Below are 15000 nucleotides of genomic sequence, written 5' to 3'. Positions count from 1 at the left end.
GCCAATCACCGCCTGGCTCTCTCACCGCCATTGGGATGCTACGTCTGTTTCTGAAAAATCACCCATAGAAAATCACCAAAAAAACACAAATATAGGCCTTACAATCAAAACCTAGACCTATGAAAAATAAAAGATAACTATGGGTGACATTTCTAGGGTGATTAGGATGACGGGGAGGGTGAAATAAGGGCGTAGGGTGAGGGGAAAGGGACGCAGCGGGGCACCTTCCCAGATTGATCAGCGCATGCGTAACTAAGACTTGGCAAATGGCGGCGAATGTTATTGTTTAATGGAGTCTGTAATATTTCACACTTATGCCCGGATTTACCGCTACACCAGGTAAACTGCGCCACAATTAACCACCGGGGAGGCGAGATCAGCACCCGGGGGACCAGTGGGGCGGCTCAAATGGCTTGGAAAGTGGCGAATTGAGTGACAAAAAGGCCAAATACAAAATGGTGAAGCGAGGGAACACACTAGCTTCCTTTTCTTGACAAATTTCTAGGGTGAATATTTTGGCCATTTCCGCCCCAAACAGTGAGTGCCAGTGCCGGGAGTGCCGCTGGGGTGTGCCGGACCGCCTCACCCTACCGCTGTGCCAAATGCCTTGTGGAAAACCCTCAAATAAGGTGCTGTGAGGAAACGCACCCTACAACACCCTAATCTCACCCTTCTGGTCACCCCCGCGGCCCCCCCATGGTGCGTACGGCATGAGTCCAAGCCACTGGTGTGTGCTAGGGTGTGTGTCTCGCCTCTCACCCTGCTCTCACCCTACTTTCACACTCCGGCTTCCACAGTGCTAGGGTGCAGGGTGAGTGTGTGCTTGGGTGTGGACTTACGAGTGTGCTAGGGTGATAAGTGTCTCCCCGCTCACCCTGTTCACCCTACTCATCTCCCGGCTGGTTCTGTGGGTAGGGTGACTGCCAGGGTGTCGGCAGGGTGTCCTCCCCCGGCCCAGGGTGTGTAGGGACGCTAGTGTGAAGTGTAGCGTGCTGTGGGAGTCAGTCACCCTAATGTGTCACCCTGTGTTGGCTGACTAGGCCATGTGAGGGTGTAGCGCCATTTAGGGTGACGTAGAAACACTGTGGGACTGTGTCGTGTCTTTTGGGATGTGTGTCACCCTTCTGTCACCCTAGGCTCACCCTAAACGCTCCTCTCCTCTCACTGGTGGCTGTGGGAGAGACAGGGCACATTAGGGTGACTGTTAGGGTGTCTTCAGATGTTGGATGTTGGTGGCAAGCTGTTAGGGTGAGTGTGCACCCTTCCAGAGCTGTGTAGTGGTGGCAGGATGAGCTGTGTGTGTCCTGTCACCCTATTTGTGCTGTTTACTTGTTTGTTTTGGTTACAAGCACCTTTTGTAGTGTGTTGTTTGGCTAGGGTGAGTGTCCAGGCTGTCACCCTAGTTGTAGTTAGATAGGGTTTGTTAAGGTTATATTTGAAGTTAGATTAGAATGACTGATTGATTAACACCCTGTTTATTGTTATGTTGTGTTGTTAGGGTGAATGTTCTTGTCACCCTAGTTATAGATAGATAGGGTGTATTAAGGTTATATTAGTGATTAGGTTAGGGTGACTGATTTACACCCTATTTATTGTGTTGTGTTGCATTAGGGTGAATGATCTCTGTCACCCTAGTTTGGAAAAAAACGTTTAAGTTAGGGTGACATTTACACCTTTTTTTATTTTGTTAGTTTAGGGTTCTTCCCTTGTCACCCTAGTTAAGAAAAAGGTAGGGTTTGTCAAGGTCATATTAGTGATTAGGTTAGGTGACTGACTGACCTATTGTTGTGTTGTGTTGTTAGGGTGAATGCTCTTGTCACCCTAGTTAGGAAAAAATAGGGTCTCTTAAGTTATATTTGAGGTTAAGTTAGGGTGACTGACTGACTGATTTACACCCTGTTGATTGTTATGTTGTGTTAGTTTAGGGTGAATGCTCTCTTTGTCACACTAGTTGGGAAAAAATAGGGTTTCTTAAGTTATAGTTTAGGTTGTTAGGTTAGGGTGACTGATACACATCCTATTATTGTTGTATTATGTTGTGTTAGGGTGAATGCTCTCTCCCTGTCACCCTAGTTAGGAAAAAATAGGGTGTCTAGTAATTTCAGGATAGGTTAGGATAGGCTGGCTGACTAACACCCTAGACATGTCAGATCAAGTTAGGGTGAATGTGCATCCCTTGTCTGTCACCCTGTTAAAGTAAATAAACCTTTTTTATGTTAATTCTATGGGGTGAATGGCCTCTCTCACCCTAGACATCTGTAGCAACATAGAGTGAAGGTTAGTGACACTTGAGCACCCTTGTCACCCTAGTTAAGGAAAATTTTGGGTTTTCTCAAAGGTATACAGGTTAGTTTAGGGTGATAAATCTGATGCCAAGCTGCTAGGGTGAATGTCATGTGTTTAGGGTGAAAGCACTGCCATTGTCACCCTATTTAAGAAGATATTGGTTTGTGGATACCTATTCTAGTCTTTGTTATCATAATGGGGTGAATGTTTAGCTTGGTACATCTTTCAATAGGGTGACTACATCTCTGCACCCTATTTTGGAGTTTGTTGTTGAAATAGGGTGATTTTCTACTATTAGATGCCCTATTCTTTTTGTTCTTAGGATAGGATGACAGTTTAGTTCAGTACACCCTAATTTGGAATATTTAAACAATTTAGGGTGACTATCTTTTTCACTTATTTGTAATCTAGGGTGATTTTCCACAGCTAGACACCCTATCCATTATCTTGTAACTAGGATAGGGTGACAGTTGATCATTTCTCACCCTAATCTAGCTGTTTAAGATAGGGTGACTGTCTAGCACTGCACAATATTCATAATCTAGGGTGATTTTCCAGTCATTCACCCTATTATCTTGTAATTGGAATAGGGTGACAGTTGATCTTTTCTCACCCTAATCTAGCTCCATTTGTATAGATAGGGTGACTGGTGTGTCATTTAATTTCATAATCATAGTTCAGTGATTTTCTACACCTATTCACCCTATTCTTCACCTTGTTATTAGGATAGAGTGACAGGTGATCTTTCTCACCCTAATCTAGCTCAATTTATGAAGATAGGGTGACAGTTTACCTCCTCTTCTTATTCAAAATTTAGGGTGACCACAGCTAGTCATCCTATTCACTATCTTGCAACTAGGATAGGGTGACAGTTGATCCTTTCTCACCCTAATCTAACTCCATTTATAAAGATAGGGTGACTGTCTTATTATTCTACTTAATCATAGTCTAGGGTGATTTCCTGCTGTTAGACACCCTATTCTTCATCATGTTATTAGGATAGGGTGACAGTTGATCTTTCTCATCCTAATCTAACTCTGTTTATTAAGATAGGGTGACTTTATCTTTGCATTCATAATCTAGGGTGAATTTCCAGAGCTAGTCACCCTATTCTTCATCTTGTAACTAGAATAGGGTGACAGTTTATCTTTTCTCACCTTAATTTATCTGTTTATTAAGATAGGGTGACTTCCACTTCATATTCTTTCTCCTAGGGTGACTATTATCTTGTCCAAAATAGGGTGACAGTATCTCTCCTTACCTATTTTAAACCATTTTATCAGTTTAGGGTGACTAACATGTCACATCTTTTTCAACATTTTGTGTAGAATAGGGTGACTTGCTACTTTAAGACACCCTATTTTAGTTTGTCATCAGGATAGGGTGAGTGTTTACCTCTGCACACCCTATTGTAACTTATTTCAAGAGAGGGTGATAGATTTGGCACACACTACTCAGAGCAGACTAGAATAGGGTGACAGCATTTCTGACACATACTTGCACCCTATTGTTATATTAGGGTGAGTTAGACCTTATACACCTTAATCTGAACTATTTATGACAAGATAGGGTGATTGTTTAGCTTCTGACACCCTATTTGTTATGCTAGGGTGAAATATCTACCTACCCTAGTCTACACCCTGTTGTCATGATAGGGTGACTGGTTACTTATGGACACCCTATTCAAATCCCTTTTTTTAGTATTGCTAAGGTGAATCACACTAGATGCACCATAGACCAGAATCTGCTGTTAGGGTGAATATCTGTCATTTCACCCTAGTTAATTTTTTTCTTGGATATGATAGGGTGTCCAATGTGAAACTGCCTAGGGTGACTGCCAATTAATACACACACTACTGAATGATGTCTGGTTATTTTAGGGTGAGAAGTAACTGCATAAACCCAGTATAGTAATAGCTAGGGTGTTGGCAGGGTGTTTGTGTGGTTAGAATGCAGAAATGACTAGTTTTTTAGGGTGTAGAGCTTAATTTAGGGTGAAGGATTGGATATATTCACTAACTAACATATTACGAGTTAGGGTGAGTTTAATGTCTTCGATCACCCTGGATAACATTTATAGTGACATTTAGGGTGAATTATTGGATATATTCACCCTGTCTAACATATTAGTGTTAGGGTGAGTATGCTAAGCCTTAAATTACCCAAAGTAAAGAGTGACAGTTAGGGTGATGATGCACAGGGTGATGGAGAGTGATATTAGGGTGAATGTACAGCATTTATATCACCATAAGGATGGGAAATATACTTAGAATCTCAATAATAATGTTTGTATATATGTACCAACCTCAAAATAGGGTGAGTAGGGTGTATTTGAAGGTGTTTTGAATGTAGCAGGATGAATAACAAGCTTTCTTTACTGCATAGGGTGAGAAACATACTGCAGTCACCCCATTTGAGCTAGATATGAAGTTTTGATGACCAGAATAGGGTGAATTGGGTGTATTTGTAGGTGCTTTGAATGTAGCAGGGTGAATAACAGGCTTTTGTTTACTGCTTAGGGTGAGAATCATTGCAGTCACCTATTTGAGCTAGGAATGAAGATATAACAACTATAATAGGGTGACTAGGGTGTATATGATGCTTAAACCTGATAGGGTGAAAGACAGAGCCACTATATTTAAAGAGTGACTAATATAACCCCCAAAACACCCTATTTTTAGGCTGAATAAGGGTGATAGGGTGACAAAGGACAAATTGGGTGATATATTCCTTGCCACACACACAGCCTGGCCCATGTACACCCTACACACCCTGGATACACATACTCAGCTGCCTTCACCCTGATTGTGAGAAATTGGAAGGGTGAGAGGTGGGAGAGAAAAGGGTGAAAGGTTGATGGTGTGTTAGGGTGATTGGAACTGTTGTAACCCCTTTCAGTACTGGGACACATTTTTACCTTGAGATTTGTGTACCATTAGACCATTTTTATTGACATTTGGAAGGGTCTATGGAGGGCAGAAGATTAATGGCCACAGTCTTTACTATTTTAATCACAACATAAATTTCTGAAGCTGTAAAAAATCACCAAATAGTCACCAGAATGAATAGGGAAATATGCCATGGTACTGAAGGGATTAATGGCCTGAGTCTTCACTATTTTAATCCCCACATAAGTTTCTGAAGCTTTAAAAAATCACCAAGTCTTAACCATAATGAATAGGGAAACGTCATGGTACTGAAGGGGTTAAGACATTCAAAAGCTACATATGTGACTTTAAACAGCAAATTAATCTGTATTTCTGTTTATTTTCCTTTCAATCAAAACAAACATTTCTTCACACAAAAACAAAACACTACAAATTCAATTGAAACACCAAACTAACCTGAATTTCTCTTTGTTTTCCCTTCCAATCAAGACAAACACAACATTTTTTCACTTTTCACCCATACATACTAAAAACCACTACAGATATGACTCAGAACACCAAATCAGTCTGTATTTTTGCGTATTTCCCTTTCAAATGAAGACAAACTAACATATTTCCATTTCTTTTCCTTCAAAACAAACCACTTTTTTCACATTTAAACAAGAATCAAAACAAACACATTTCTCCACACAAATTTCACTCAAAACACCAAACCATCCTGAATTTCCTTTTATTTTCCCTTCCATTCCAGATAACCACAACTTTTCCTCACCACTGCACTTTGAACTCAATCCATGTGTGTTTCCTTGCAGCAGATATGGATGGGGGTAGTGATGGGGGAGGCAGGTGTGGAGGTAGCGGGCGAGGAGAGCTGATTGAAGCTGTTCTAACCTGCGAAGGGCATATATGTGACCCAGACCTTCCCAAAAAGTTAACCTGCCTTGTTCATGCCCTCAAACATGTCACCCATAGTGGTAAGTGTGTGTGTGTGTGTGTGTGTGTGTGTGTGTGTGTGTGTGTGTGTGTGTGTGTGCGTGTATTTACGTAGTTGTAGTTTTACAGGGCCTGGGCTTTACGCTGGTGTGGCCCTGTCTCCATATCTACACTTATCCAATTTTTCTTTAAAACTATGCACACTCGTTGGTGACACCACTTCTTCATTCAAACTATTCCACGTCTCAACACATCTTTGCGGGAAACTATATTTTTTAACATCCCTCAAACATCTTCCTTTCCTCATATTCTTCTCTCAGGATCAGTTTTTCATTATCCACTTGATCCATTCCGTTGATCAGTTTATAAACTTGTATCAGATCCTCTCTCTCTCCTTTCTCTGTTCCAGGGTTGGTAGATCCATAGCCTTTAGTCTGTGCGTGAAAGTGTGTGTGTGTGTGTGTGTGTGTGTGTGTGTGTGTGTGTGTGTGGTTTCATTTTCTTAGTTTTTGCTGTTTTTGTATGTTTATCTTGTTTTTCGTTCTTTGTCTCTCTCTCTTGCTCTCTCTCTTTCTTTTTTTTTTTTTTTCTGTCTATCTTTCATTTATCTTTCATGTCTGTGTCACATTTATCATTCTCTCTCTCTCTCTCTCTCTCTCTCTCTCTCTCTCTCTCTCTCTCTCTCTCTCTCTCTCTCTCTCTCTCTCTCTCTCTCTCTCTCTCTCTCTCTCTCTCTCACCCACTTTGTTCCACAGATTCCACATGGTTTGTGAGAAAGGTGGAGCCGTGGAACAGCGTGCGTGTCACCTTCTCCATTCCCCGCGAAGCTGCCATCCGCCTCCACCAGCTGGCCCAGGCGGGGGACCAAGCCCTCCGCCAGCTGGGCATCCTCTCTGTGCAGGTGGAGGGTGACCAGGTGAGTGTGGTTGGCTGTCTTGTTGGTGGAGTGGGTGGGTTTGGGTGTTGGTGTTGTGTATTGTTGTGTTGTGTTGGTGTGTTGGTGAGGTGTTGTGTGTGTTGCAGGTCATCTCGCTGAAGGTGGCTGGCCCCAACAATGAGTCAACGGAGATTGTGCTGCGGACTGATGGCGGCGGCAGCAGCGATGGCGCCAGCACGTCCAGCGTGGCGCGGTCCGTCACCACAGCACTGGGTGGGGCGGGGCTCATGCCTGGGCCCAGTCATGCCCCGGACATGGCTGTCGCCTCTGCATTCCGCAGTCCCGGGGTGCTGGTGTCCCCCGGGGATGGCCTGGGCCTGGCGCAGCGTCCCCTGGCGCCAGTCAAGGCGCCGTACCCTTTTGGGAGCATGAACAGAGTGCAGACCATCCGGGAGCTGCAGCACCCCCAGGGCCCCCCAGTGCAGCCCCCCATGGGCCACGTGGTGGCCGCCCCGCCCCAGCGCCCCGTCTACAACCCTCCACCCCCCTACCCCAACATGGAGCCCTCTCCCATGCGTGCCCCGGCAGTGATGGCGCCTGGGCAGAGGCCGCCCCCGCCGCTGCCGCCACAGCTTAACGGGACCCAATATATGGCGGGCCCAGCAGGCGGGGCGGCGGTCGTAGCCCCGCCTGGCCCCCAAGTGTTGCCTTCTGTTGTGCAAGCCAGTTCAAATCAGCCAGTTAGTGGCAGCTACCCCGTGCCAGTGACCCAGACGCTGAACAACCGCTCAGTGCATGGCCCCGCCCCGGTGAAGGCCGGCCCACGGACAGGCAGTGTGCTCAAGAGCAGCCCCCTGCTGGTGGACCTGCTGCGCCAGCCGGACCACCAGCCTGGGGCCAAGGGGCTGCTGGCCGGCTCCCCGCACGGTTCCCCTGCACCTGCCTCTCCCTCCTCCCGCTCTACCACCTCCACCCCATCCTCCGACTCCCTGCCCCACACCCCCATTGCCAACCTACCTCTCCCCGCCGTGCCGGCCATCTCCCCCCCACCCCACACCTCCGCCCCGTACAGCAGTGGCGCTGCCCCTGCGTCGCTGCCGGCCCCCTACAGTGCCGCGTACGGGGGCCGGAGCAAGGACGTGGTGCAGACACACCAGCAGGTGTACTCCGGGGGCTCCGTCATCACCAGCACCCTGGCCCCCCATCCCCGCCTCCCCAACACCCTCAGCGGCGGCGGCTTGCAGCAGCATCCCCAGGCCACTGGCCAGCCGCCCCCGCCACCTGGCCCACGCCTGCCCTATGCTGCAGACCAGCGCCCTACGGCCATGACACCTGGCCCAGCCGCACCCCACCCCAAGCTGCCCGTGCAGAGCCCCGTGCGGCCCACCCCAGCCGGCGAGCCCCGCACTGCCCCGGCCTCCTCGCCCCAGCACACCCCGGCCGGCAAGGAGAGCCAGTACCTCATCAACCCCAACACGGGGCTGCTGGAGCCCCGCCCCAGCGAGAGCTCGGATTCAGAGCCCGAGGTGCGGCCACCATCCCCTGCCACCGACCCGCCCCGTTGCAACGCCCTCGCCTCAGACGACGAGTCCACCACCGCCGCCACCTCCACACCCACCACCATCACCACCACCATCGCCGCCGCTGCTGCCTCCACACCCTCCAGGAAAGACACCGACCAGGCCGACTCAGATGCCCCCCGGCCCTCCGCTGCCGCCCTGGACTCCAAGAAGGCTGCCCCCGCCACAGACTGGCCCAAGGCACACGACCGTGCTGCCAGCCCCGCCACCACCGCCGCCGCCGCCGCCATGGAGAACAGTGTGGCAGGCGGTGGTGCCGGCGGCACGGAGCCCATCAAGCTGAAGCTTACCATCGGGCGGGAGCCGGTGGCCCAGGCCACCATCGTCACCAAGCCCAGGAAGGGTGAGCGCAAGGAGATGGCGGCGGCGGCAGCCAACTCCTGCCTGGGCGGGGCAGGGGCGGTGGAGCGGAGGGTGCCCAAGCTGCACATCAAGCTGAAGTCAAAGCAGGCGGTGATTGTGAACCCTCTCGGCGATGGCGAGGCGGGCCGCGGCCCAGACAAGGAGGCCGCCAAGGAAGACAAGACCAACAAGCGCCGCAGCTACCGCAACAAGACACGCACCAGCGAGTCTGATGGCGAGGGTGGTGGTGGCAAGTACCGAGGCCCAAAGATCAAGAGTGGCAAAGACAAGGGTGGCGGCGGCGGCGGCGGTGGCGAGGAGTCCTCCACCATCCTGAAGATCCTGGACAGCAGGAAGGTGAAGGTGGACATGGAGGAGGAGCAGCAGCAACAACAACAACAACAACAGCAGCAGCAGCAGCAGCAGGCACCACCACTGAAGGTGAAGTTCAGGGATGGCACAGAGAGCCGCCTGAAGCCGGCCAAGGCTGCGGAGGATGGCCGCCTGCCCCTGGGCAAGGGCGAGGCCTCCAGGCTGTCCAAGGGTGAGAACAAGTTCAAGCCGAGACTGAAGGCCAAGGCGTCCGGCAGGAAGGTGGGCGACCTGAACAGTGTTGGTGAGATAGCTAGTCACAAAATACTGGAGACCCTGCCACCCAGCATCACCCGGGTGGCTGCCCTCCACACCCACCAGCCACACATCAACCCCTCCTCCTCCTTCCCAACTACACCCACCCCCTCCTCCTCATCCACCTCCTCCTCCGCCCCAAACTCTGCCCCTGCCTCGTCCATGTCAGCCTCGCCGGCCCCCACCCTGCAGACCCCAGCTAGTGCTGGACCCACTGCGTCCGCCCTGCAGGCCACACACCTGCCCAGCGACGCCATCAAGGCGGAGCTGGAGAAGCGTAGCAGCGAGGCAACCACCCGCAAGGCGGAGGCCAAGAGTGAGGTGGAGAAGGCTGCTGACAGCCTTAGCCGCCTCCACCCAGCCAACAACCTGGCCACCCTCATGAACGGCGACCTCACCCACAGCGAGAAGCTCATGCTGGGACGACTGCGCCAGCACACCCAGCAGGTCACCACCCCTGCCCCTGCCCCCATCCCCACATCCACCTCCACCCCAATCCCAACCCCACCCTACCCCGCCCCCACCCCACCCCGACTGCATCACAGCAGCCGTCACAGCCTCAGCTGCAACCTGTGCCGCTGCAGCAGTCACAACCACAACAGCAGCAGCAACAGCCACAGCAGCAGCCACAACAGCAGCAGCAGCAGATGGATGGAGCAAGCAGTAGCAAGCTGACAATCAAGAAGAAGGGCTCTGGGGAGACACACACCCTGGAGTCCCTCAAGAAGGACCTTCCTGAAGGTAGGGGTGGTGCTGCCCCGGCCCCACACGTGGGGCTGGGGGTGGTGGTGAGGTGTACATGCAATGCTTCAGTCCAGGGAGTAGAGATGGTGAGTGTGTGTGTGTGTGTGTGTGTGTGTGTGTGTGTGTTTGTGTTTGTGTGTGTGTGTGTGTGTGTGTGTGTGTGTGTGTGTGTGTGTGTGTGTGTGTGTGGGAGCAGACTGATTGACCAGCACCAAAAGCAGCAGCACTACAATGTTGAGACTCAGCAGGTACCCCTGAGGTACTGCAGGTGAATGATGCATTCATGCTGTGTGTGTGTGTGTGTGTGTGTGTGTGTGTGTGAGAGAGTGAGTGTGCGTGCGTGAGGAGCAGTGTTGGCTAACAGAGTGTGTCCTTGCAGGTATAGGCAACATCCCCAAGTACCTGAACTACTCGGTGATGATCAACAAAGTGTCACACTCACCGGACAAGTTGCCTTCTTCCCGTCATGAAGATCCTGCCGACAAGGGCGTCAAGAAGCTGGACCTGCCCAAGCACACCATCTGCACTGACCTGGCCAGCCTCAAGGCCAACTCGGACATCACCATCCACAGCGTCACCAAGAATGAGACGCTCAGCTTCAACAAGGCGGGCGGTGAGGCGGCAGAGCGCACGACGTCCAAGGCCGGCAAGAGCGAGGTGACCAAGGTGGGGCGTGTGACACACCTGGATGTGAATGACCGCAAGGCGCTGCAGGAGGCGCTGAAGAGCTCGCAGAGCACCACCAAGAAGAGCGAGCCCCACCCAAGCAGTGTGCACCACCTCCTGAGACGCTTCAACTCCATAGACAGTTCAACTACAGTGCCTGTGTCTCCTCAGTGCGAGAGTACAAACAGCACCTCTGGCGTGAAGGTGGAACCCAAAGTCCCAGACACTGTGGACAGCAAGGTGAAGCGCGAGGTGAAGAGTGACGACAAAAGTGAGAGTAAAGAACCACTTGCTTCTTCAAGTGTTAATTCATCAAACAGCTGTGATACTAGTGTTAAAGTGGAACCTGAGCAGACCAAGACGTTAGAACAGGCAAAGGCTCCAGAATTCCCCGGAAACGTGGTCCTCACCAAGGGTGAGGTGGAGAGTCCAGATGGCACGCCCAAAGGGGAACACGGCAGCGGCCAGGGTGGGGAGGACTCCGGCATAGAGTCCATGGATGCTCTGTCTGAGAAAAGTCCAAACCAGAGCGACCAGAGCCCCACCCGCCGCGACGACAAGGAGTGTGAGGCCTTCTCAGAGAAAAGCTCAAGTGACAAGGCCGGCCCCAAGCAGGAGCCAGCGGCTAGTGGCGGCAGTAGTGTTGTAGCACAGAACCATGGCAGGGCTCAGAGTGTGGAGCCTGACACAAGTGCTCAAGTCCAGATAAAGACTGAACCCATGGAGGTGGAGGAGGCGGGTGTGGGCGGCGCGGCGAGCACAAAGTGTGGTAGTGGCAGTGGCAGTGGCAGTGGCAGTGACAGTGTGGTGGGGGCGTGTGAATCTCTGGTGGACAGTGACAGTAAACCCATAAAGAAGGAGGAAGAGGAGAAACAATCCCCTTCACCCCATAGAGTGGAAGAAAAGGTGTCCAGACCCACGGGGGACTCCACTAGTCCAGCCAAGGCCCCCACGATACCCAGGGATGGGGAGGGGGGGAGTGCCGTCCCCCTGCTGACACCCAAGGCAGAAAACACTCACCCTGAACCCAACAACACCACCACAACCATGGCCTCCTCCATACCATCCTCCTTGTATTCCTCTTCTTCCTCTTCCCCTGTCATCACCACCACCACCACCTTTTCTTCCTTGCCTTCATCTTCTTCATCCACCTCCACCATCACCACCTCCTCCTCCTCCTCCTCCTCCTCCTCCTCCTCCTCTAGCACTTCAATAGCCACCCCCACTACTACCACCACCACCACCACCACCACGCCACCTACACCATCCACTACTGCTACCACTACAGTCAACTCCACTTCCTCCTCCTCTTCCACTTCCATTACTACAGCAACCACCACCACTACCACTTCCACCACCTCCTCCACCTCCACCTCCACCTCCCCCTCTCTCTTCCCCTCCTCCTCCTCCACACCTTCCTCCACCACCATCACCTCCACTTTCACCACACCCTCCACCTCCTCCACTATGGTTTCGGCTGTCTCCTCCTCCACCTTCACCCCTTCTTCTACCTCCACCTCTACCTCCTCTTCCTCCTCCACTTCCACCTCCACCTCCTCTTCCATCTCCACCTCCACTTCTTCCTCCTCCATTATTCTTGTGTCCTCCACCTCCTCTTCCTCTTCTGTTTCCTCTCCTTCCTGTACCTCCTCCTCATCCTCTTTAACTCCCATCTCCTCCTCCTCCTCCTCCTCCTCCTCCTCCTCCTCCTCCTCCTCCTCCTCCTCCTCCTCCTCCTCCTCCTCCTCCTCCTCCTCCACCACTTCCACTCCAGTTTCTCTTCCTCTCATGACTTTATCCACACTTCCTCTCTCTTCCACTCTTGTGCCACTTAGTGAGTCATTGCCCACCATCACAATATCCACCTCCTCTTCTCTAACCTCCTCCTCCTCCTCCTCCTGTTTTTCTTCTTCGTCTTCTTCTCCTTTATCATCCTCCTTCTCCTCCCCATCATCATCATCATCATCAGTAGTTTCTGTTCTTTCTACTTCTTGTTCACCAGTTTCATCATCATCACCATTGTCGTCCATTATCTTCCCCTCCACCTCCTCCTCTTCCACTTCCTCCTCCTCCTCTGCCTCCTCCTCCTCCTCTTCTTCCACCTCCTCCACCTCTATCTTCACTACATGTCCAAACACATCACCATCTCAGCCTTCATTATCTCCCTCCACTTTGCAATCCACCACCACAACCACTACCACCTCCATGCCTGTTTCCTCCACTTCCTCCACTGTTCTCTCCTCCATCTCCTCCACTGCCATCACCACTGTCTTATCACTAGCCTCTGTTTCTCCTCCACCTGTTGCCATCTCCACCTTGCCACTTTCCCACTCCACTTCTCCACTTCAAAGTCCACTGGTGTCCTTCTCCACCTACTCAGTCGCAGTGCCACCCGCCAGCTGTGTGCCGCCGCCAGTGCCACAGACCCAGGCCCTTGGTACCATCCTGGCCCCCTCCACCTCCACCATCCACTCCCTACCCCCTCCCACCCCATGTTCCACCGCCGCACCCTCTAGTCACACCACCTGCAGTCCAGATGCCACCACCACCACCACCACCACCACCTCCTCCTCCTCCTCCTCCTCCTCCACCTGCCTCACCGTCATCACCACCCCCACGTCATCCGCCACCACGTTACCTTCCACTACCCCACTCACAACTGCCACCACCACCACCACCACCACCACCAGTCAGCCCCCTGTGGTGTCGAGCATCTCGGTGATTTCTACAGTGCCTCAATCTCCAAAGATGACCGCCCCCACCGCCACCACCACCACCACCGCCACCCTGTCCCTGCCCAAGCCCTCCCTGCTGGCCTTCACCCTCACCAGGCCGCTCACCAGCAGCGCCCCGACACAGGCGTCCTCCTCCATCCAGGCCGCGTCCCTGCCGCCCATCGACAAGCTGCCCATCCTGTCCAGCCCCCCGGAGCTGCCCGGCGGAGCGTCCGCCCCCTCCTCCGCTGGCACCCAGTCCACCACCGCCGTGGTGTCATCGGCCGGCGGCCCCAAGGTGGTGACCCTGAAGCCCAGCAGTAGCCAGGGCCAGGTGAGCACGCCCCTCAACCTCCCCCCAGGGACAACTTTTCGGCTAGTGGCCCTGCCCGGCAACAGTGCCATGGCTCCCACCACCAGTGCCGTCAAGGTAGTGGTGTCGCCCGTCAAAGGCCAGCTGAGCCAGCAGGCCACGTCCGGCATGGGCGGCATGACAGTGGTGACGGTGAAGCCCGTGGTGATGGCGACAGGCGGGGCCAAGAACAGCCACCTCCTACAGACACTGTCGGCAAACAAGGCCGATGACTCTAGTCCCCCCTCCCTCCTCAAGGCTCAGCTCACCGCCCCCACCCTCACCACCTCCCCCCAGGCCGCCGTGGCCACCTCCGTCACCGCCGCTGCTGCCACACCCATTGTGTCCAGCACCCTCACCAACGGCGACGACCCAGAGGACCTCGACTTTGTGGGCTTCTCCAGCACTCCGCAGGTGAAGCTGCTGCAGCCTGGTGAGCTACACCGCGAGCTGGCCCGCCCCGACGCCACTGAGCCACACCTCTCTGACTCCTGCAAGAGTCCTGAGGTGCTGTCGCCCACAGGAGAGGAGCCCACACCCCTTAGGGTGCACCCGCCCCTCTACACCTATGGCAACAGGGAGCGCAAGAAGGACGTGGAGTCTGACGCAGAGGACAGAGAGCGGGAGGAGGCCAGGGCGGCATCGGACGGCGAGGGGGGGCCAGAGGCCAAGGCTGGCGACCTGTTGTGCCCGGAGAAGGAGAAGGAGGAGTGCGCGGCGAAGCCCAAAGCCAAAGACAAGAAGTTTGACGCGCTCTCCATCGAGATCCCGCCCGCGGACACCAGCCTGGCGGACGACAAGCGGCTGACACGCAGCACCAGACACAGCGCCCGCCTGGCAAGCCCCAAGGTGAACAGCCCGGGCGCAGACCTCAGCCCCAAGGTGGACCGCAGGAGTCCGGCCAGCATGCTGTCCATGGGCAAGCCCAGCCCAGTGTCCGTGCTGCGGCCCAGCGTCAGCCCCGCCACACGCGGCACCAAACGCCGCCGCC

General features: G+C 53.0%; 1 protein-coding gene across 1 annotated transcript in view; it reads left to right on the top strand.

Annotated features, from left to right (window-relative positions):
* Positions 1-256: 256 nt before the first annotated feature.
* The window catches only part of LOC123519902 (serine-rich adhesin for platelets-like), a 20725-nt gene continuing 5981 nt past the window's right edge, over positions 257-15000 (top strand). Inside the window, exons 1-6 of the mRNA XM_045281573.1 lie at positions 257-339; positions 5987-6148; positions 6863-7023; positions 7131-9980; positions 10169-10274; positions 10657-15000. The exon at positions 10657-15000 is cut by the window's right edge and continues 96 nt beyond it. Coding sequence (XP_045137508.1) covers positions 315-339; positions 5987-6148; positions 6863-7023; positions 7131-9980; positions 10169-10274; positions 10657-15000 — 7648 coding nt within the window. The 5' untranslated portion in view covers positions 257-314. The remainder of the gene's footprint in view (positions 340-5986; positions 6149-6862; positions 7024-7130; positions 9981-10168; positions 10275-10656) is intronic.

Source organism: Portunus trituberculatus, chromosome 7 (assembly GCF_017591435.1).
Source record: "Portunus trituberculatus isolate SZX2019 chromosome 7, ASM1759143v1, whole genome shotgun sequence".
NCBI classification, from domain to species: domain Eukaryota; kingdom Metazoa; phylum Arthropoda; class Malacostraca; order Decapoda; family Portunidae; genus Portunus; species Portunus trituberculatus.
The sequence above is the reverse complement of the archived record's forward strand: the minus strand, read 5'-3'. Positions and strand labels throughout refer to the sequence as shown.